Source organism: Prionailurus bengalensis, chromosome E1, assembly GCF_016509475.1.
Source record: "Prionailurus bengalensis isolate Pbe53 chromosome E1, Fcat_Pben_1.1_paternal_pri, whole genome shotgun sequence".
NCBI lineage: Eukaryota > Metazoa > Chordata > Mammalia > Carnivora > Felidae > Prionailurus > Prionailurus bengalensis.
Window position 1 is genome coordinate 12,507,106 of NC_057347.1, and position 23,263 is coordinate 12,530,368.

Genomic DNA, 23,263 nt, shown 5'->3' on the forward strand with positions numbered 1-23,263 from the left:
GTGGTTAGGATCATCTCAAAGGTGCAGAAAGGCAGTGTCCTGCTCCTTGGAATCCTCTGTGGAGAGACCCTCGTTTCTCTCTCTCACAAAATCTGCATTCCTCCTCCTGCGTGGAGAGCACTCGCCCCGCCATCCTGCCCAGGGGCCCGCTGGACCCTTGCCAGTTCCCTGGGCCAGTCTCTTGATTTTACAAACGCTGGGCCTCAGGGTCCTCATCTGTAAAATGGAGATCCTGTTCATCCCTGCCTCTGGGGGTTGCTGAAGGGATCCGGCGAGATGCGATTAAACGCTTAGCACAGGCCACACAGTAGGTGCTCGCCAAGTGTCGGCGGCTCTTTATTCTTTTTGTCTCGTGGGAGTTGTATGTTATGGATGAGTTCCTTGAGGTCGCTTTTCTGGGTCAGTGGGTGTTTGGACAGTGCCGAGGTGCCTTCAAGGTGGTGGCCCTGTGAGCTCACGCGACTCCCAGCAGCAAGGGGGCGGACTCTGGTTGTGCCCTCTGTGCCCTGCGCCCCGAGCGCAGCCCGCGAGGCCGGGTGAGACCAGGTCTCCCACCCGCACCCGCTGGTCCCGGCCTCTCCCCCTTCCCTCCCTCTTCTAGGCCCACGTCCCTGTGCACTTGCCTCCTGTGCCTGGACCATCGTGGCTCTAGAGCTTTCCTCCTTCCTCCTCCTCAGCTCAAATCCCACCTCACAAAGGTCCCTGTCCCCAGCTCCCTTTATTCTGTAGAGCATTTAGCGTGCATGGGATTCTGTGTAAACATTACACAGATTGGTGTTGTTTGCTAGTTTGCTGTTTGCCAGTGGTCCTGCCTCTCCTGTCGGCCCCAGGCGTAGCCCTGGCACGGTTGCCCTGTTGGGCTGGATCATTCTCAGTTGTGGGGGCTGAGTGTGCACCGTGGGTTGCGGGGCAGCATCTCTGGCTTCTATCCACTAGATGCCGGTAGCACCCCCCTGACGGAACGTCTTCAGACATCGCCACAGGTCCGCGGTTGGCGCATGACCTCGGAGGGCAGGGCGCGGTCTGCTCATTGAGGGAGGGACGGATGCTGTGAGGTCGGCAGGCACCGAATCCCCCCCAACGTGCTCTGCAGATGAGGAAGGGACTGAGAGGTAAAGGGAAGGGGGGTGCCGAGGGCCTCAGAGGCCAGGGCCTGCCCAGGTGACTGGCACACAGCAGGAGACAGGGCAGGGCCATGGGCTGAGCGGCCCCCGTGGCGCAGCCCGTCGTTCGCCTGTGGGATGAGGTACACGGTGCCCTTGGCAGGTGCCAGGTGTATAGGGCACCCGTCAATGAGAGAGCCCTCCATCTGTTTCAGGACCTTGGGGAGCGGGCGCCACCGTGCAGGGGACCCAACTGGCCCCCTGCCTGGGGGAGCCGGCTCTGTCCTTGCTCCCTGCCGACACTTGGTGGTGGTGGTCCCCGCCAGCTCCTCAGGGGCCTCTTTGAGGGGAGGGTACCAGGGGGCGGAGACTGCAGCCTCAGACACAGGTGGGACGGGCCGGCCCTGCCGTTCCTGCTGAGCATCGCAGGGCCTCGGTGGGCCGGTCCGTGGACTGGGTGCCGTGCTCACCCGCGGGGCGGTAAGTGTGGGGCCGGTGCGATGGCTGCAGTGGGCGGCGGCATTGAGCATCAGGTGCCGTGCCGGCTGACAAGAGCTATTCGATAGCTGCCTGCGCCGCGGGAGTAGTTTGGTCGAGGCGCTCTCTCTGTGAGGGACCCTCCCATAGGACAGTGGGGCAGAGGCTGGGAGGGGGCATCGGTGGCCCTGGGACATCTGGCCTCCCACATCTCCATGGCGGGCACGGACGCTCAGGGCCTGGGACTTTTCTGGTGGAATTGGAAACCACAAGAAGCACCCGAAGTACCCCAAAGTAGGGGTAGGAATAGTAACAGTTTGGGAGCAGCAGGGAGCAATGCGCTTGTCATGGGAAACCAGGGGTCGTGACTGAACACGATGAGGGGTGGGGGGCTCCCTTTGTGAGTGGAGTCTGTGGCAGGGCCCCCCACCCCCCACCGTGGACACAGCCTGAGATGGAGTGGCACAGTCCAGTCTGTTTGGAATCTCCCCAAGGTCCCAGGGCAGGGGTGACGCAGGGGGTGGGGAGAGCCCTCTCTCGGGCTTTCTGTTGATGTCTGCTCATTAGAGCTAAGCAGACCCGTCTTCATGTCTGCCCCTTGCTAGACTCCCCCTGTGTGACCTTGGTCAAGGTACCTCTCCTCTCTGACCCCCGCCTCCCCCCGCCCCGGTACAACAGGTACAGACAGGAAAGCACTTTATTCTGTGGGGCTGTGGAGAGTATGAACAGAGTGACTGTCTGGGGCTGAGGGCCTGGTGTTGTTTTGGGTCCTGCGGGTTTGGTTCAGTCTAATCTTTGCATGTCAGCCACCGCTGCAGCAGGGCACTGATAGCCTGGTAGGACATGCCTGGTAGCCCTGGGATAACTGTGGGGCCGTTATCCCTGCTGCACAGTGGAGTCTATGATGCCCAGAGAGTTAAGACACTTGCTTCAGGGCACACAGCTAGGCAGTGGCAGAGTTGTGGTTTGAACCCAGGCTGCCTAGCTCCAGAGTCGGTGCTCCTAAACAATTCCATAGCTGCCCCTGAGCTAGTAGCTATAGAACTGTGACTTGTGAGACGTGACAGGAGAGAAGCTGGCCGGACACAGGGAGAGCCAGGGACAAGGGGGCTTAGCTGGAGTGATCAGGAAAGCCTCTCTGACTAGGCGAGGGGTGAGGATCGTATACCACCTAGAACAAAGTTGCAGGGAAGAACGTTCTAGGCAGAGAGAACAGAACGCGCAAATGTACCGAGACAGGCAAGAAGGTGACTTCTGCAAGGAATGATGAGCAGGGCCGGGCAGGGGTAGGAGTTGTGGGAGCGTGGGGTGCCTCTCTCCACTGGCTTGTCCCGTAGGTCAGTGGCTGGTTTCCTTGCTCTCTGCCCGTGGTACCGCTGGGAGACCGGAGAGGGCCGAGGACACACAGATGCCTGGCACTGTGCCCACCTGTGCCAGAGGCCCTGCAAGCTGAGGCTGGCAGGCTTGTTGTGGTTTGCCGGTGGCAGCCTGTGAACCTCTGTTTGTTGTGGTGACGGTCGTCACATTGAGTCCACACCTGGGCAGCCCCGGGCTGCCTGGCCATCTGGGCCCAGCGCTGACGTGTGTGACGGACGGTGGCAGCGGCTGGTGGCCCGCGGCCTGTTTCTGTGCTGTCGCCATGGCGGCCTCACCCACTCCCTCTGACAGCTGGCGCAGCTGCCCCACAGAGTGCGTGTCCCTCCGGACGCAGGCCCGGTGGCCCTGACGGGCAGGTAGGTGAGAAGGCCAGGACCACACTCCTCCCACCCACCCACCCACCCACCCAGGTGCTTGGAGCAGCCTGTGCCCTCAGGCCCGCCTGGGAGGAGGGGCAGATGGAGCTCTTGTTTACTCCTCCCCCACCCAGCCTGGCCGCAGGCATAGAAGCTCCCTTGACAGCTAGGGAAACTGAGGCCTGGCGAGGGGGCGCCCATCTCACGGCGTTCACAGATCCTGGGGTGGGGGATGGGTGCGTAGGCTAGAGCCAAACAAGGGGCAAGCAGGGCCAAGAGCCGAGGTGGTACGGGCACGGGTGCGGCCGTGAGCCCCAGGAGACCCCCGAGTGGGTTGTTCATTGTTAACACAAAATGTTTTACTTTCTGGTTACAAAAAGTTTCAAGTGAAGAATTAAAGCCACCCATAATTCTCATTACGTAGGGTAGATGTTTTCACCTCCGTGGACAGGCTTATAATAACTATAGTGACCATTTAGGGGCCATCACATAGGCCCACCTACGGAGTGCCCAGCCTGTGCCAGTTACCTTGCAGACGAGCCTGCCTCGCAGGGGCGCGTGTTCTCGGCGCTCCTGCTTCAGAGACGTGGGCCTTGAGGGGCGGAGACGGGTCCAGAGCCGCGTCTCAGCAGGGGCGCCGAGCTGGACTCGGGCAGAGGCTGTCGCGTGCCAAGTGCGGTGTCAGCAGCACCGGCCTGGCCAGTGGCCTCCTCAGGCCTCGGGCCCCGCGGCCCCGGGCCCCTGCTCCCACGCCAGAGGTCAGCGGTGATGTAGCCTGACCCGGGGCCAGCACAGAAGTCTGACCCAGAAGGCCCCGCACGCCTCGGCTTTTCTGTTCTCCTCTGCCATGTGGAATGTGCTGGGCCCAGGGAAACCCAGGGAAGCCTCTAGATTTCTGCTCAGCACAAGATGGCACAGTGCTCCCCGCGGGGGAGTGCAGCCTGCCAGTTCCTCCCCAGCAGGACGGGGTGCCATGAGCCCCTTGTGGTCTCCAAGTGGACCAATCCAGAAGGGAGTCCCGGCTGGTCCCCTGACTCCCCGTGCAGCATCTTTGCTTCTGAGCCTCGGTTTCCTCAAGTAAAGCAAGGCTGAGAATTCCTCCCTCTAGGGTTGTTGGAACATCTGGAATAGATGGGAAGGGCCACTCGTGTGACCTTGACTGCTGCTGCCGCTGGACAAGAGAGAGACCCACCCAGCCCCTGACAACTGGCCACGCTGCCTCATCTGTAAAATGGGATGAAAACACCTCCCACGTGTGCTCATGATGAGGTGACTGGTTTATCCCAGCGACAGGGAGCAGAGGGTGGATCCCAGTGAATACTATTTGTAGAAGCTTGTTTCCTGAGGCCTCCGGGTTGGTCCTGGACAGGCCCGGGCTGGAGGGTCAAGCAGCTCTGATGGCAGCAGGGTGCTGTTCTGAGTGCCTTCTGTGATGACTACCAAGCAGGCGCTTTCTTTATCCCCATTGTCTGGATGAGGATACTGAGGCTCAGAGAAGCATGGGGACTTGCCCAAGGGCACCCAGCCTCTAAGGGGCAAAGGCGGGATTTGAATTTGAGGCCAGATAGAAGTGAGCAGGCTCACTCCCGGCTCTGGGGTTGAGGACTGTGCCGTTGGGGTACTGACTTAGTAGTCGGCATGGGGGTCCCCTGGGTCAGGGCCTTTGGCTGGGACTGTGGCTCTGTCGCTGGCTGCTAGGGCACAGGCAGACCTGCCTCGCAGCCAGGCGTCTGGAGGGCCTTGGGCAGCTTCTGTGGGGAGGCTGCAGGTGTCTGCCTCCGTCACCCCCAGTGCTCTGCCCACCCACCCCGGTGCACACACTGGGACCCCCATCCCCGCTGGGGCCGTTCTACTTCTCAGTGGTTCATCTGAGGACAGCTGAGGCTGGGCCTCGTCTTCCCTATCCCATCACTCGACAGTGGCGTCAGGCTCTGCCCGGCTGCGGGGTCCAGGCCCCCAAGCCAGGCTCCCACATGGGGCACTGAGGCCGCACGGCACGGTGTGGTGCAGGCTGGATCTGAACCCAGTTCAGAGGTGGCTTCAGGGGCTCAGGTCTCCTAGTGCTCTGTGCACACTCACGGCAGGCAGTGCAGGGCCTCAGGCAGTTCCCAGTTCCTTGGGTGGCCAGTGGTATGTCTGCGGCGGCCTCGTGAGGCTGGCGGGGAGGGCAGAGCCGACGGCAGAGCATTGCCTGGGAGGTGAGAAGGATACTCCTGCAGGAGCTGGCATGTGCCCTGGGAGGTTTTGGGGAGTCACGGTCAAGTCCCAGCTCTGCCACCCACATCCTCGGTGGCCTGGACAAGTTACTTCTCTGCTCTGGAAAATGGAGCTCCTTGTCGCGGTTGCCTGGGAGCAGGGGCTGGGGACTCAGGCCTGCCTCGGTCCTCACCGCTGGGCTCCCTGAGGTCCCTCAATTTGCTTTCCTGACTGTGAGGTGGCATTGTACCTTTTTGGGAGGGTGGCCTAATGAAGCTTCTTCCACTGTGCCCAGCTCCAGCTGCATCCAGAGCTCCAGAATGTGGATTCTTCCTTAGGGCACCCGGCCACGCTCTCTCAGCTAGCCTGGGAGACGTGGGCACTGGGCCTTGGAGAAGGGAAGCCCCTCTCCCGTCCTTAGGGGTGAGGGTGAGGGAGGTGCGGCCTCGGGACTCAAGGCCTGCCCGGAGCCCTCGGGAGGGAAGCGGGCTTCCTGGGGTGCTCTTCGAGGGGGCAGCAAAGGCAAGAACTTCGTGGGGGTGGGACAGAAACAGGCACCAGGCTTCGGCCTGCAACTCCCCAGCCTGCGTCCGCTCGGGCTTCCCAGCCATCCCTGAGGTGGGCATCTGCGTTCCAAGGTGACAGATGGGGACATTGAGGCTCACAAGAGGGGTGGGCAGCAGAGCTAGGATCTGAAAGGAGTTCTCTCTGCCTCAGATGCTGCCCCTACCCCCGCCCACCAAGGTTAGCAGCACAAGTGGGAGAAGGAGGCTGTATCTGTTTCTTAGCACCGCAGGCTGGGGGCTTCACAGAAACTTCCCGTCTGACAGTTCTGGAGGCCGGAAGTCCCATCAAGGTGTTGGCTGGCTGGTTCCTTCTGAGGCTGTGAGGGAGGGATCCGTTCCGGGCCTCTCTCCTAGCTTCTGGTATCCTTAGGAGCTCCTTGGCTTGCAGGTGGCCATCTTCTCCCTGTGTCTCCTCACCTTCCAGCCGTGCGTGCCTGTCTCTGGGTCCAAATTTCCTTTTCGTAAGGACCCCAGTCATACTGGATTACAGCCCACCCTCATGACCTCGTTTTAACTTAATCGTCTCTGTAAAGACCCCATCTCCAAATAGGGTGACGCTCTTAGGACTTCAACACATGAATTTTCAGGGGGCGCAGCTCAACCCTTACCAGAAACTTTAGGACACAGGGCTTCCGCCTAGGGTGGGAGCACCGGGCCCCGGCAGAAACCTCAGCTGCTCAGACCCGGCCCTACTCCCTGAGGCGGGTGCTCAGTGGCAGCCTGATGTGTGGCCCGTGGGACAGATCTGCAATGGAGCCACCTTCCCGGGAGGCGTACTCTGGAGGCGCCATCTCTTCTCGGGTGGTTTGGGGGGGTGATTGCCCGGGGCCCAGTGGGACCTCAGGGCCACTGCCGGGAGGGCCAGTGGGGCTTGAGCCAGGAACATCCCATAGGTGCCCGAAGGTTCCAGGTCTCATCAGGGCCCTGCCCACACTGACCCTCCGCATCTGTGTCTGCACCTGGGGCCCCTTGAGGGGCGGAGGCCTGAGCCGTTTCTGTCCCCAGGTTTGTCCGGCCTAGGGAGTGCCCAGGGGATGTTGATAGACTGAGCTGACCAGATGCCTGACCTTCTCTCCATCTTAGGGAAATCCAAGAGGAAGAAGGATTTACGGATATCCTGCATGTCCAAGCCGCCTGTACCCAACCCTACGTAAGTCCACCTCAGTTTTTCCCCTGGCTCAGCCTGGAGAGGGCCCAGGGGAGGGGAGCAAGCAGGGGGCAGCGTGTCCTGGACGGCCCTGGTGGGGTGGCCACAGGGCTCACAGGCGTCGTCGCACATCCGCTCTGTGTCCCCTTCTCACTCATCTCAGAGATGGGAAGGCGAGGCTCCGGCCATGTCTGTGTGGCCACGCCTTGTGTCTGGTACGGCAGATGCTCAGTGACTGAGACTAGGTGCCTTGAGGAGCACCACCTCCCTCACGCTGCCTCCCGGGGACAGGATGCGTCTCTGGCTCCCGTGCCAGCCCGGTTTGCTCCTTCTCTCGGGGAAGGATGTGGTTCTCTCCGAGGCTCATGGGGTGTGCTTCCTCCCCACAGACCCCCCCGGAACCTGGACTCTCGGACCTTCATCACCATCGGAGACAGGGTAGGTGCTGGCTGCCGACTTGGGGTGGGGCCTTCATGTCTCTGAATCTCGGTGTCTTCATGACAGATGAGCCCACGCTGACTCTGTAGGGCCTCTTGGAGGTGGCTCTGGGAGGTGGAAGGAGCTGGGCTTGGGAGAGGAGCCTCACGCTCCAGATGGTGGCCATGTGGCCCTGGGCTGCCCACTTTCAGACCGCCACATTTGGACTGGGGCGAGTCGGCCTGCCTCATGGAGCCCTGGAGAGCCAGAGCAGTGTGAAGTTTCCCGATCTCAGAGTTTGGGTCGTGGGGCCACCTGCGTCCACCTCACCTGTGGGAATGGTGTGTGGAACGTGCAGACTCCTGGCTCTGTCCTCAGAACCAGCACCTGGGAACCTGCATTTCACATGCACCTCCTGATGCGTGGACACCAGTGGTTGAGATCCTGGCTCAGGGACGGTGCCTCACCCGCAGGAGATACCAAGTGTCTCCAGGCAGAGACCCCACTGTAGAGACCTCCCCTTGGCTGACAGCCTCTCCCAGGCTAATTTTCCTTCTCTGACACTTGTCACTGGGTGCTGTCCCGTTCATCTAGTTGTTTATTCCTTTCTTGTCTGCCCTACAGTAGAGGGCCTAGGGCCACACTGCTCACTGTGAGGGCAAGACCTTGTTCTGTTCTCTCCAGGAGCTCACACATAGTAGGTGCTCAGTAAATACTGGTTGAATGAAAGATTTAGTCCTACCACCTGAATGGGCTAGGGGACAAGAGGGAAGGGCATCTCTTGAACTTTCTGTGCCTGCCGGGGGCATTTCATAGGTGGTCTTAGTTATACCTTGTGGAAGCCTTTGGACGTTGGGGCTGTGCCTGTTCTGTAGAGGGTGACGTGAGTCTGAGAAGTTCAGTGACTTGCCCCAGGTCACACGGCAGAAGGTGGTTGGTATAGGATTTGAGCCCAGGTCTCACTGGCTGTTTTTAATTTCTGCTGCCCCAGCTCTCTCTACTGGGCAAGGTGCGAGGGTAGGCTCCTAACTTGTGGTTTCTCTCGTTTCTGTCCCCCAAGAATTTTGAGGTGGAGGCCGATGACCTGGTGACCATCTCAGAGCTGGGCCGTGGAGCCTATGGGGTGGTGGAGAAGGTGCGGCATGCCCAGAGTGGCACCATCATGGCCGTTAAGGTAAGCGGGGCTCCAGCCAGTCAGGGAGGGGACACTTGGGAGGCTTCCTGGAGGAGGCATGGGGGGCTGAGCCTTGAAGGGGAGGCTGAGGGCACCCCTTGAAGCTCCTTGAAGGGTTGGTGGGGTGGTCGCCTCTGACGTGTGGCGCCTGAACCGTAACCCTCTCTTCCTGCAGCGGATCCGGGCCACTGTGAACTCACAGGAGCAGAAGCGTCTGCTCATGGACTTGGACATCAACATGCGCACGGTCGACTGCTTCTACACTGTCACCTTCTATGGGGCCCTCTTCAGAGAGGTGCGGCCCTGGTGGGAGGGTGGGAGGTGGGTGCCAGGGTACGCTGCCCCACCCCCACCTCTCTTCTGCACACCTGCCCCACTCCGTCTAGCCTGCGGTCCGCTGTTGCTCATGCTGGGCCCCCAGCAGACACTTGCTGAGCGCCCCTGTGTGCCAGGTGCCAGGTGCCAGGCACAAGAGTGAGATGGTACATGCTGGGTCTTGAGAGCTCAGGCCCAGAGGCCAAACTGCCTGGCTCCCCTGCTTCCTGCCTCAGTTTCCTTGCCTGTGAAATGAGGCCAGTAATTGTGTCCCCCTCGAAAGGTTGCATGGGTTTGAAGTGATGTGGCCCAGGGCCTGGCACTCACTCTGCCTGTGTGCTTCACCGGCCTCCAGGCTGGCAGGGCGGGGCTCCAGGTAGGGGCGGTCATGGAGGTATGCGAGGGTCCGACTCTTAGTCTGTGGGAAGGTCTGGATGTGGGGTGAGAGAGGGGTCAGGGTGATACCACGGCGGAAGGATGGGCTCCCGCGGGATGCTCCCTGACCGTCTACTGGGTTCCCAGTTTTCCTGGGTGCGGTGGACCCATTTGTGAGTCAGCCCCTCATTATCCACCTGTCTGATTGGCTCAGCACCTGCTGAGTGCCAGGTGCAGGCTGGTCATCCCCTTGCTGCTGGGGGAAAGGACACACACTTGGGCCTCACTGCACGTTGGGTCAGAGTTGGCAGGGAGGCACGGGGTCCTGTGGGTACCCCAAGGAGATGCCATACCTAGTCTTCCCAGAAGGCTGTCCTGAAAGATAGGTGGGCGTTTGTGGCGCAACAGGGCGTGGGGGAGGCAAGGCTTTGCAGGAGAAGGGAACCGTCCATCAAGGTCAGAGCTGGGGTGACCCATGCGTGTTGGGGGCCGCAGTGGCTGAGGTCAGGAGGGGTCTGCAGGGCAGGGTCATGGAGCTGAGCTGCAGCCAGATCCTGAGAGCCCTTGTTGGGAGGAGCATAATTAGGTGTGTGTTTCAGTCACTTCTTTCTAGAAAACTGCCATGGAATTAGGGATCAGATCGGGGAGACCAGAGGCAAAAGAGGTGGGCAAGGCTGGTGGGTATACTACCTACCTAGTAGCGTGGACAAGCATGGAAGGTGGAGAAGCAGAAGCTGAAAGATTTTGGGGGCAGAAAGGGTGGAGCTGGGAGCTCAGTAAATCTTTGTGGGCTGAGGTGGGCGGGCAGACGTGTCTGTAGGAAGGCCTGACCGGCACGGGGGAGGCAGGCGTGTGCTGATGCTGGCACCAGGGCGGGCTGTCCAGGCCCAGGTGCAGCCTCAGGTAACCCAGGCTGACCTCCAGGTGTCCTTCCACAGGGAGATGTGTGGATCTGCATGGAGCTCATGGACACATCCCTGGACAAGTTCTACCGGAAAGTGCTCGATAAAAACATGACCATTCCAGAAGACATCCTGGGGGAAATTGCTGTGTCTGTAAGTAATTGCCTCAGGCTTGGGTGGGGCTGGGGGGGTCCCAGTTACATAGCCAGAGGCCCCAGCCCTGCCCCAGTAGGCACAGAGCTCAGCCTAATGGTGATAACTTGGGCATAGGTGGGTCCCCAGTGTGGCCCTGAACCTGGGTAACTGCCCTCCAGGGACCCAACTCTCCCACTCTGGGTCAGAGCCTTTTTGCGAGGAGACCCCAGAGGCTGGGGCTCCCAGAGCTACACAGATTTGGAAGATCTCAGGCCTCTAGGCCTTTGTACAGGCCTGAGCTTTCTAGACCAATTTATTATCATTATTATTATTATTATTAACGTTTATTTATTTTTGAGAGAGAGAGAGAGAGACAGAGTGTGAGCAGCAGAGGGGCAGAGAGGAAGGGAGACACAGAATCTGAAGCAGGCTCCAGGCTCTGAACTATCAGCACAGAGCCTGACACAGGGCTTGAACTCATCAACCATGAGATCGTGACCTGAACTGAAGTCGGATGCCTAACCAGCTGAGCCACCCAGATTCCCCAACACCATTTTTAAAGAAAGAACTTAGTACTTGCAACTTCCTCATTGCCAAAAGATGCCCTGAGACAGCTCATAGAGGTACAAGCTAAGTTGGGGGGAAGATTAGCATTCAGAATGTTCACCTTTTGAGGTTGAACATTTCTAAAGGAGGGTAGCAACCCTGGGTTTGAGCATCCTGGCAGCCAGAGGGAAAAGGGGTGCTTCTCGATCTTGACTACATCCAGGAACATTTAAAACATACCCATGCCAGGCTAGTGAGTCAGAATCTTTGGGGTAGTTGTCCAGGCTTCCCCTGTGTCTCCCTGAGGGGAATGGCTTAAGCATATAGCCCACTGGCTCTCATGAAGGAGAGGGGCCAGGGATGCTGCAGAAGGGCTAGGTTTTACCCCATAGCCTGGTAGGAGGTGTTGACAGCCTCTTGGAGGGGTCACAGGTCTGGGACTCTGAGGGTCTTGGGTACATCATTTCCCTGGTAAAGGCTTGGTTGGGCCTGAGACCTTGGCCCTCTAGGGTTGGTGGGAGAAAAGTAGGAGGCTGGGTGTGCCTGCACCAAGAAGGCCATGACAGCGGGGTGAATGGGGGGATGGGAGCAAGAGCCTGGGGTAGCGAGGGGCTGGGCCATGTGTATGGGAGAGGGAGACAGGTGGACGAGGGTAGGGGTCTTCCTGGTCTGTCATTGTCGATGCCACCGGAAGTAACACAGTCTGTCTTTCCTCCTCCTGCGCCGATGCCAGATCGTCCGGGCACTGGAGCATCTGCACAGCAAGCTGTCCGTGATCCACAGAGGTCAGTGCCTGCCACTCACCATCCGGGAGGGGCCTGCAGGCTACTCATACGCGGTCCCGCCCAGTCCTGCAAGGAGGGTGGACCTTCCCCTTTTCCAAGATGAGCCACCTTCTCAGGTGATAGGTAGTCATGTGCCCATTGGGGTCAGGAGCTGAGCCTGCTTCCCAGTCCAGGCCACTGTCAACCTCTCCAAACCATTTTCCTTGGCTTCCACCCCCCCGCCCCAGCCCCACGCCCCCACATGCTTCCCTTAGGTTTGCTGGTGCTCGGAGCAAAAACTGGACATTCGTCCTGGGAATGCTGCTGAGTTTGCTTCGACGTATCATTTATATATCGTGAAATGCTCAGATCTGTAGTTACCATTCAATGAGTCCGTTCAGAGTTGACATCCACATGAAACCCTGGCCCTTTTGAGGATGCAGGATGTTTCCACCCTCTGCCGCACCCCCAGAAACTTCTCTGTGCCTTTCTTGGTCAGCCCCCGCCCCTACATACCCCCTGCACCTCTCATCTGATTTTTCCTACAGTAAGTTGGTTTTACGTGTCCTTGAACTTCATGTGAATGGATTCACATGGCCTCTCTCCGCCCTTTTTCACTCGGCCTAATGTTTCTGAGGGTCACCGGGGCTGTGTGTGTCGCAGTTCTTTCCTTTTCGTTCTGAGTAGTTCACTATCCCAGACGTACTGTTTTTGTTTTTGTTTTTAAAATTTTTTTTTCAACGTTTATTTATTTTTGGGACAGAGAGAGACAGAGCATGAACGGGAAGGGGCAGAGAGAGAGGGAGACACAGAATCAGAAACAGGCTCCAGGCTCTGAGCCATCAGCCCAGAGCCCGACGCGGGGCTCGAACCCCCGGACCGCGAGATCGTGACCTGGCTGAAGTCGGACGCTTAACCGACTGCGCCACCCAGGCGCCCCCAGACGTACTGTTTTTTACAAAGTTAAATTAGACCAGGCCTGCTTTGACCACTCAGTCGCCATCCCAGCTCCGGCCCCAGGTCACCCCTGTGGTGGTTCAGTATGGAACCTGTGGTTCTCTTCCTATGCATTTCTATCCCGACGCACACAGGAAAGCATGCCGGTTTACATGTGTCTTGTGTGTGCTTTTGCTGGACGATTCCCTGCTGCGTGCCCCGTGGCATGCTCTGTGTGGGCCTCGAGTCATGGCGTGGGCTCCGTGTTTTCATGCGCCTCTCCTGTGTTTTTGCTGCTGCCCTGTGCTTCCTGGCCGAACCTCCCGACCTCTCAGCATAGACGCTCGGGTGATTTCTGGCTTTTGTCAGTGATGCTCCGCCCCACCAAATCCCCAGCCCGGAGGACCCCGGAGCTAGAGGTTATACCAGGAAATAGGCCGAGTCCAGCTGTGGGGCTGCCCGGCGGGTGTGAGGTTCGCCCCTGGACCTTGTGTCCAAAGTGCTGATGGTGGACACAGAGATGAGGTCCTGGTAGAGACTCACTTCCTTCCCCACTCGTGGCCGGTGACTAGGGCACGTTCTGGCTTCGCTGCCTCCATCTTTGTGACCTTGGCCTGGAGCGGAGCCTCTCAGAGCCTTATCTCTCATCCACTCCCTGGCATCATGTGCCCCTTGGGTGACTGGGGCGTAGGAGGAGCCTGCTGGCCTCCAGCGGAGACTCACAACCCCACATGAAGAAAAAGGTGTGTTCTGTCCCTGGCAGATGTGAAGCCGTCCAATGTCCTCATCAACAAGGAGGGTCATGTGAAGATGTGCGACTTCGGGATTAGCGGCTATTTGGTGGACTCTGTGGCCAAGACGCTGGATGCTGGCTGCAAGCCCTACATGGCTGTGAGTGGCCCCACACCGCTCCGGGTCCCAACCCACAGCTGAGGTTCAGGAGGGACGTGCCTGGGAGCTCATCGTCGGGCCATGTCCTCTGTCCATTGGGGTGGCCAGAGCCCCTCTTTACCCCGGGTATTAGCTGTGCTCCAAAGTGCCCGTTTGGGTGATAAGTTTCATACACAGCCACATGGTGGTGGCTTGTGGTATCTTTGTGGGTCCCAAGTCTGTCCCAGTGGCCTGGGCGGGGGTAGCTGCGAGGCATGGTTTGGGCGTTCACCACAAGACCCTGGCCCTCGCTGGCCTCAGTTTTCTCACCTGCCCCATGGGGGGTGGCGAGTGGGTTAGGATGAGCACTGACCCCTCCATTTGGGGTGGGAGAGGCAAGACCCAGCCGAGGGAACCTTGGGCGGCCCCTCCTCTGGCCCCTCACCGGGGTGTGTGTGTTCATGTCTCACTGGTCCCTTTTACAGCCCGAGAGAATCAACCCGGAGCTGAACCAGAAGGGCTACAACGTCAAGTCCGACGTCTGGAGCCTCGGCATCACCATGGTACTGCTCGGAACTGGGTCCAGCCCTTGCTGGTCGGGCGGGGCCAGGGTGGGGCCAGGCCCAGTCCATGAGCTTTTGGAGGGCCCATCAGATAGTTTAGGCCTGGAAAAAAGTGTTGGCTTCACAATCTGAGAAGAAAATGTACCATCAAAAGTTATGGTATGTTTAAGAGAATATCTATAGATGGCATTAGGTCCTTCCCTAGTGGGGAGGTGTGTCCTCCATGAAAGTTCTTGACGGCTTGTGATAATTTGTCCGTTAGACTTTCTCCAGAGCTCACTGTGCTTGTTGAGAAATCACAGGCAAGTCCAAATTAAGTAGGCTTCTGGTACCCAAATAATTTAAAAAGCAAAATGGCAAAAATTAAAAGAAAAAAAATTTTTTTTTGTCATAGCAAGAAGTTTGTTGCTTGTGAGGTCCTTGTGCATTTCCTTGAGTGTGGTAGGATGGGGCAGTGGGCTCTCAGTCCTGGGCTGTGGGGGCTTGGGTGGGGTGGGGCAGGTGCCCGGCGGAGCTGGGGTGGCTGCACGAGGTCCAAGAGGAGGGCGGGGCTCGTGTGCTGCTTTGCTCTTTCTAGAACTGCCCAGCCAACGCCTGCTCCTGCCGGAGTCAGGGCTTGGCTCCGGTGTAGGTCAAGGTTTATTTATATATTTCTTTAGAAAGCCCCTTCTGGTACCCATGTGGAGAATGGGCTGAAGGGACAGGAAAAAGACCAGGATGCGAGTACCCCTCCCGCCCCCCGCAAGAATACCTGAGAAAAGGTTACTGTCATGGTGGCCCCAGTATGCACACGGGACTGACTCAGTTGGCTGAGGGGTCATCAGCCTCTATTCCGATCCCAAGCATTGGGACTAATGGGTTGTGTCTGGGGTGTGGATTAGCCCGTGATGTTTGTTTGGTGTCAGCACCCTCCCTGTCCCAGCCCTTTTGGCCACCAGCTCTTAGGGACAGGGTATAATTGGTAATCAAAAATCAAACCAGTAACATACCTCGTGGGAAGGGGCGTGGAGAGGAGAGATTCAGGTACGAGTGGGGCAGCATTAATCTTCTGAGGAGGTGTGGGAGGAACCCACAGGGCTTTCTGGGTGAAGGCCCTGAGGTGGGGTGTGCCTAGTATCTGCCTGGGGGCCAGAATCGAGGGGAGATCAGAAAAGGGCGAGGCGGGAGTTCAGGATCAACGTAGATGTTTTGGATCTTACCGATAATGCAGCTTTATCATCCTGTTCCCCCTCCTCGCTGTGACTGGTAAGCTGTGTCTGTGTGCAATACCCAGGAAAGGTCCAAAATCAAAATCATTTGTCAGAGACACAGAATCGGGTGATGCCTTTGGTTTTGCTTGATAGTGCCAACACGATCGTTTTTTTACTTCAGTGTGTTTTTTCTCGGAGCAGAGAGGAGTAGTCAGAGCCTAAAGGTGCACGCTGTGCCTGCAGAAAGAGCTTCTCACCTCCTGAGTTAAAAAAAATAAGAGCAAACTCCTGCAGGATGTACAGACTGCACAGAACTGGCTGGATGTTAGAGACCCCATTCATGACCGCTTGACACACACACCCCTGCTCCCCCCCATCCATCCCTCCCTCTCATCCATCTGTCCATCTGTCATTACTGGGGACCCACCGCATCCCGGTGACGTTCTGGTGTCTCTGGTGGAACTTGGGCAAGTGCGTGCTTAGTGCGTACTTCAGTTAGCAAATGCTGCGTAACAAAGTGGACCTGAACCTAGTGACATAAACCAATAATAGTTTATTTTTTCTGCTGTTTCTGTATTCCGACCGGGTTAGCCAGGCAGTTCTTCCACTACGCTTGGCTCTGGCTGGGGGTCAGGGCTGGAGCGGAAGGTCCAAGAGGGCTCTGCAAACGTGGGGCCTTCATGCAGCTTCCTCCTGGCTGACTGCCCGCCGGGTTCCTCATAACGTGGTGGGGAGGGTAGTTGAAGTCTTTTGTGGTGGCTTCTGCGAGGGGAGAGCTCTTACGTGCTTGTCAGAGGACTGGCATAGTGTCTCCTCTGCCTCATTATGTTGGTCATAGTGTCACAGGCCAGCCCAGGTTCAAGGAGGAATAAACTCCAGGTCTAGATGGGGGGGCCGGCAGGTGCTCACAGGAGAAGCTGTAATAGCAGCTTAGGGAACTGACTGCCTTGGTACGGGTTAGGTCCCCTCCCCCCATAAGTTACAAAAGTAATAGAACAACATCTAAGAATACAGAAGAAAAATAAAAGGGGGAAGAAAAATCAGTGTGACTGTTCTCAAAGACACACAGCCCCTTCTTCCTGCTGTCAGCTGCCAACGTTGTGCGTTTCCTTCTAGATGTTTTGCCTTTTTCTAAAAAACCTCTATGGTTTTTATTTCACTTTTTTCACTTAGCATCTCATCACTCGTGTTCCTCTGGGTAGTTACACATCCCTGTAGGCATCTCTTCGAGAGACTCCACAGCCAACTGCCACCATCTACTCAGTCCCTAATGTGAGGCGTTTCACTCGTTTCTGGTTTTTTCTTTCCATTTGAAATCCCCGGCCGACCTGGGGGAGTGACCGGTGAAGTGCTGTGCGCCGGGCCTGTCACTCTGGGTGGTCTTCTCCAGTGCTCTGAGCCCACCCCGAGAGACCCTCTGCAGGCACTTGACCACAGCCGGAACATATAGATATGGCATGATATTTGGGAAGGCTCTGGGCCATAACGAGTGTTGATCAAGTGCCGATCATGTGAACACCTGAATGACGGGCACGGCCAAGACTCAGCCGCCCTGCGGCAGGCCAGTCCCCGGCACTGGGTGTTTAGACTGCTCCTTAATGTTCACTATTACAGATCACACCACACCGTGCATTTTTGTGCCCAGAAGCTGTTTTGTTTTGGGTTTCATATTTTGCGCTTTTTAGAAAAAATTACTGGGAAAAAGGATTATGAGGTCAAGAGTCTGGACCGTTTTCTGTTTTCCTAATTATGAGCTCTAGTAGGCCACAGGGTCCTTCCCTGGAAACCCGTAGAGGATCCTCACTTCTGCTGGTTGGAGTCGGTGCACATTCTAGGAAAAAGCACCCTGAATTTGTCCCGTGAAAATACACACAGGATCGCCACCATTCCCGCTGGATTGCGCACACCCTCCATCTGAGAGTTTTTATTTATGTCTCGGCTGGAAAGGGGCCTTGAGCCTAATGGGAAGGCCCTTTCTTAGCGCAATAATTAGTGATCTGTTCAGGCGCCACTTGCCAACACGAAGCATTTGTTTGAGCCGAGGTCTCTTGTGTTCATTATGGTGATTATGGCCTGTCAGTGAGCAGTCTCTGTGCTATTCCAGGCGGGGGCCTGGGCTGACCTGATTTTTTTTTTTTTTTTAATCTTGGCAGTCAAACTCGGAACCCAGAGTTTATCGTGAGATAGCTGGTCTTTTCCACAAATGACTTCCCACCAACTAGGTGCCTGGCACGGGTGCCGAGGCCAGGTGGCCTTGATGTCACCTGCAGGCAGGCCCGGGTTCAGGAGGAGGGACAAGGCCACCATGGCCATGTGTCCAGGGGGTCAGCAGGGATTGGGAGGTCTTCCTGGAGGAGGAGGCATTGGAAATGGGTCCTGCAGGACACCGCTGGGTCGGGGTGGGGGAGGGAGAAGGAGGAGGGGCATCTGCAAACTTCAGTTCTCCACGGGCCTGAGGGGCTGTTGCAGAGACGAAGCAGCTGACCAAGTGCCGGCCTCACCGTCTACAGCTCTGGGGAGAGATCGGCTTCTGAGAATAATTCCATTTCCCGTTTGCCTGCTCTGTCATAACCACAACTGTCCAAATAAGTGGCAGCAGATACTTAGACCTTGTGGAGACGTTAGGGAGAGGAGTGGTAGTTCTTTGCCGATGGCTGCCTTGTGGCAGGTGTCCCAGGGTCGCCGGCTGCTCTGATTTTTCCAGACTAGCTGGAAGTTGGGTTTTTACGTAAAACTTTCTGCATTTAGATTGTTTAAGAGCCCGATGACATTCAAGCCAGTTACAATCCGGGCCTAGATTTGCTTCGTGAGCCGTGGTCTGTGCCGGCTGGGTTACAGGAACCGGCTGTTGGCGTCACCCCGGCTCTCACAACCCGCGTTGTGGCCCGGCTTGGGGCGCCAAGCCGAGACAGGCAGGTTTCCCCACATGCTCTGTCTCCGGGTGCAGAGTGTGGGCTCATCTGACCCCGTGCCGCTGTCCCCACCACAGATCGAGATGGCCATTCTACGGTTTCCTTATGAATCCTGGGGGACCCCGTTCCAGCAACTGAAACAGGTTGTGGAGGAGCCATCTCCCCAGCTCCCAGCTGACTCGTTCTCTCCCGAGTTTGTGGACTTCACCGCACAGTGGTGAGTGAGCGGCCCTGCGGTGGCTCTGGGGCCTCCCCAAGCCCCGGTCAGCACCCCTCCCTGCCCCGGCCAGATTCCCGCTCTTCCCTCGCCTGGCCCCCTTCTCCTTGAGCAGATAAACCCCCAAACAGCATAGCCTCAAAATATGCAAGGCAGAAATAGAACACGAGGAAAATCTGGCAAACTGTGGTCCTAGAGGTGGACAGACCTAGAGGGGGACAGTCCTGGAGGTGGACAGTCCCGGAGGTGGAGAGTCCTAGAGGGGGACCGTCCTAGAGATGGACAGACCAGGTAGACCGAAAAAGCAAACAAAAAACAGATGGAGGATTTGAACAGCGTTAACAGAGTTGCTTTTATTGCTGTTGAGAACTTTGTACCAAATTAAAGAATGCCCGTGTGAGCTTCATATAAAAAAATATATATCGTGTTAGAGATTACAAGGGAAATGGGGAGAAGGGAAAAGGCAGAGTCATATAGGTCATGTTCCTTGCCTGTAGTTAAATCAAACAAAAAGTGCGTAACTGAAGAGGAAAAAGATACGTGGAAATTCAAAGTAAATTCTTGTGACCAACTCTTGGGGTTTGAAAGAGGTTTGAAAAATAGAAATACAAAGTATTCAGAAGTGAAAGAACATATCAACATATCTATGTGTCGTGGGCAAAGAGCAACTCAGAGGAAAATTTGTATTCTTTATTTCTTTTATTAGAAAATAAGAAAGACCAAAAACAAATGAGCCCCACAAACAGAGTGCCTGGTCACCTTGATCCCTTACACTGAGGCCTCCCCTCTCCCAAGACCCGTGATAAGGAATTTCCCTTCTGAGTCAGGATACTGAGGACACGATTGTTAACTATCGCATCTCAATGTCATTTGGTATTGGGTCATTGAGAACTCCCTAGACCTCTCTAGAGGCAAAAAAAACGAATACCCCAAGAGGCAAGGGAAGTTCGTCCAAGTCTCTGTAGTTTGTACCCACAGATCCCACTCCATCCTCAGGACCCCCCCCCCCCCACCGAATAGCCGCCCCCTCCTTGGCGTTGCCCCAGGAGCACGTGTGTCCTAAGTGCCCGGTTAGGGGTGAGCCCGCCCTGGCCCGGCCGGCCTAGAGACCTCCTTTATGCCGGCCTGGCTCAGCCTGCCCTGTTCTCTCCTAGCCTGAGGAAGAGCCCCGCGGAGCGCATGAGCTACCTGGAGCTGATGGTAAGTGCGGGGCACGGGCAGTGGGTTGGCGGGGCTCTGGGGCGGGGGCTGCCTCCCTGTGCACAGAGATGGGCAGCGCCTTCGGCCCGCCTCTGTCTTGATTCCTTCAGGTGTGCAGCCGTTGACTCGGACGTACCCTGGCGCCCTCCCCCGCCTCCACACCAGGCCCCGTGGAGGGGCACACGGCCACGCTCTGACACACAGGGCGGAGGGGCGGGGCGTGGTGCACGGTGGCGGGAGGCGAGCCATTTTATCCCCAGGCATCAGGGAAGGCTTCACAGAGGAGGTGATATGTGAACTGGGTTTGGAAGGGTGAATGAGGATTTATTTGCTGCTGGAGAGGGCGTTCCACTTGGCTGGAGGCCTGGCGTGTGTGGGGAAAAGGGAGTGTGGTGTGGCCAGGGGATGGCTGCAGGAGCGCCGAGGAGGGAGCCGTCAACCTGTCTCTAGAAGGAGGGCTCCCTGAAGATGGAGGTCCTAGAAGGATGAGTAGGAGTTGGCCAGGCAGGAGAGAGGTGTCCTGGGCAGGAGGAGCACCCAGGGGTTGGGGCTGGTTTGGGGAGGTTGGGGCATCTCCACCTCGCCTCCTCACCCTTACCCGAGGTGACTGCCCTCTCTTGTCCCACCAGGAGCACCCTTTCTTCACCTTGCACAAAACCAAGAAGACGGACATTGCTGCCTTTGTGAAGGAGATCCTGGGGGAGGACTCGTAGGGGGTGGGGCCATGGACTCCGCTGTGGCCCTCCAGCGCCCCACAGCCCTCCCTGCCAGGGCAGTGCTTGCCCACACCCATAAGCTACTGCCACCCCGGCCTTGGGTGTTTGGGGAAGAATCAAGGGGGCTGCTCGTGTCTGGCTTGGCAACAGGCCATTGGTCCCAAGTGCCAAACAACCAGACCGCCAGAGCCCCCAGCCAGGCCCACGTGGGCCCCACCAGTGCCTCTGCCCCTGCTGCTCCAAGGACCCCAAGTCTCCAGCCCCCGAGATCCTGGACTTGGAGGGGCCTGGATGGCCTCCACCGGACCCCGCTGCCCCTCGCAGAGAAGGCAGCCAGTGCCTGTGTTCAGGAAGCTGCCTTGGCCCAAGCCCTGGATGCCACCCAAGTTGTATATTTTTTTATCTCTTGACCGAATGGACTTTGCACACTTTGGCCTAGGGTGGCCACACCTCTGTCCTGGCATCAGTGTGGGGGACACGATCGGGGGATGAGCCATGTGAATCCGCCAGAGCCCCCACGAGTGCGAGGACAGAGCCGCCCGAGCCTTCACCCCAGCACTGGCAAATAGGGCCTCTAAGGGCACTCGGGCTCAACCTAGCCCCGCCCACTGCCTCGGGAGTGGGGGGCGGGGGTTGTTTCACTTTTTGTTTTAATTTATCCTCTTGATTTTTTTTTTTTCTCTTGCTTTGTGGGTTTGCCTGGTTTCTCTTGCATGGTTTGGAGCCGATCACGTTTCTCTCACCCCCTAGGGACCAGCAGGTGGAGAACCCCTGCCTCTGCTCAGGCTGGGGTCTAGGGGGACGGGCCCAAGGTCTCTGCTCAGAGAGGTGCTAGGGGAGCTGTCTAGCTCACTCTCCTTGGGGACCGGCTCAACAGGGGCTGTGGATTTGCTTTTGGTGTTGTTTAAAAAAAAAAAAAAAGAAAAAATATATTTTTTTGAAGAAAGACTGCCCAGGGTCTTCTCCCTGATGGGTTGGGGCAGTTACCTGATTGTTGTTTTAATTTAAAAAAAAAAAAAGTGGGACACAGGTTGTGTGAGACTGTGTGTCATAGCGGCGAGCCCCACTCCTTGGTGAAGATCTGTGCCCACGGAAGGACCCCTTGATCCTGGGACAGGGCCAGGGGAGTGTGATTGGGGGAGGGGGTGCCTGCTGAACTCCCCAGGGCCCTGCACTTGACAGGCCCTTCCCCATGTGAGGACACGGAAGCTCCCAGACAAGGCTCCAGGCCCTGTGCTGGATGCTGGACAGAGCAGACACAGGCCCGATCCACTGGGGGAACCGCCCGTCCCGCCGCCATTGAAGGTTGCATCAGCCTTGGCACACTCACCTCCTCGAGGGTGTTGTGTTCCTGTCGCAGGTAACATTGTTCTCCCCGGTTCACACAGGAGAAAACAGGCCCAGAAAGCTGAAGTGACTTGCTCAAAGCCACACACCTTGGGAGATGGAGGAACTGAGGCTTGGGGACAGGTATAGGCCCCCTGGAGAGGGCTCTGAGGAGAGCGGGGGACAGCTCAAGGAAGGCCTCCTTGCCAGGGTCCAGTGGGGCTCTGTGATCCTGTGATCCTTGAGGCCTGGACTAGGGCTGACACCCTCCCTAGCAGACGGGAATGTATTTGCTTGTATAAGAACTGTGTCTGGCTTCAGGCACAGTTAGATCCAGGAACCTGTTTAGTATCCCGAGGAATTTGTGTCCAGCTTAGCTTTGTTTCCTCTGTCTCGGCTTCATGCTTCCCTCATGAGGGCAAGTCAGGACCCAGTGGCTCCCCCAGCTTAGTGAAGTTCCAGCCATCTCGGGGCTGATCTTTTAGCTAGGAAGAGGTCACATGGTCATCCTCCAACCAATCACGGGCCAGGAGGAACAAACACACGGGAGAGTCCACCTACCTACCCACATCTCAGGGTCTGAGAGCAAGGTCTCCCTCGTCCTCCATGGGAAATGGGGGCATGTTCCCAGAAGGAGGCGCTGATCCCTTTGGGATCCATCTCTACTCTGCCTTCGTGCACACGCCTCTCATCTTCGGCTCAGCCGGAAGTGAGGTCTGGTTTTTGTCCCCAAGTTGGTCCCCAGTCTGGGATAGGTTTCTGCCTATTAACCCTTCCCTGGCACAGCACTTCATCATTTCAAGGCACTTTTGTGCGCCTCCCTCCCTCTCCCCGCTCTGGCCTCTGCACCGACTGAGCCGGTCTGGAATCCCTTTCACCCACCATCCTGTGGCTGCCTGGCACCCCACCACCGTTCCTGGTTGGCCATGTCCCTTCCTCAGGGAGGCCTCCCCACATCTGGTCCAGCCAGTGTAGCTAATCTCTATCAGCTTTATCTGGGTAGATTGGACCTGCCACTGTTCTGTCCCCAGTGCTGACATCTAGCAAGCATTCTGTCAACCTTTGTTGAATGAAAAGGCGAATGAATGAATACACGAAGGAAAGGATGAGGGAGTGAATGAATTCTGAGGCTCTGTGTGTAGGTGCGCGCGTGGACGTCTGCGCGTGCGCGGATCGGCCCGCGGGCACGTGTGTGTGTGCGCGCGCGCGAATGTATACATGTGTGCGCGCACGGGATCCGTCGGACCCTGAGTCCCAGGGGCGCGGCCCCAGTAGTTCCTCCTGCCGCCGCCAGGAGGCGGCAGAACCCTGACTTTGACCCTGTGTCCCCTGAGCCCCGCCCGGCCTCGGAGCGCCCCGCCCGCCCCTTCTACTCCCCACACCCCAACCCGCACTCGAGGCTCTGGAGCCCCGGGCCGGGTCTCGGGGTGGGCCAGGGGTCAGCGCCGGCGTCGACCCTCTCAGCACAGTTCTCCCTCCCTGC

General features: G+C 57.6%; 1 protein-coding gene across 1 annotated transcript in view; it reads left to right on the forward strand.

The window, feature by feature from the left end:
* Positions 1–20,903, forward strand: part of MAP2K3 (mitogen-activated protein kinase kinase 3) — a 29,048-nt gene extending 8,145 nt beyond the window's left edge. The window contains exons 2-12 of the mRNA XM_043583365.1: positions 7,159–7,225; positions 7,612–7,660; positions 8,700–8,813; positions 8,989–9,108; positions 10,442–10,558; positions 11,820–11,871; positions 13,550–13,677; positions 14,142–14,219; positions 18,399–18,538; positions 19,693–19,738; positions 20,368–20,903. Coding sequence (XP_043439300.1) covers positions 7,159–7,225; positions 7,612–7,660; positions 8,700–8,813; positions 8,989–9,108; positions 10,442–10,558; positions 11,820–11,871; positions 13,550–13,677; positions 14,142–14,219; positions 18,399–18,538; positions 19,693–19,738; positions 20,368–20,451 — 995 coding nt within the window. The 3' untranslated portion in view covers positions 20,452–20,903. The remainder of the gene's footprint in view (positions 1–7,158; positions 7,226–7,611; positions 7,661–8,699; positions 8,814–8,988; positions 9,109–10,441; positions 10,559–11,819; positions 11,872–13,549; positions 13,678–14,141; positions 14,220–18,398; positions 18,539–19,692; positions 19,739–20,367) is intronic.
* The last annotated feature ends 2,360 nt before the right edge of the window (positions 20,904–23,263 follow it).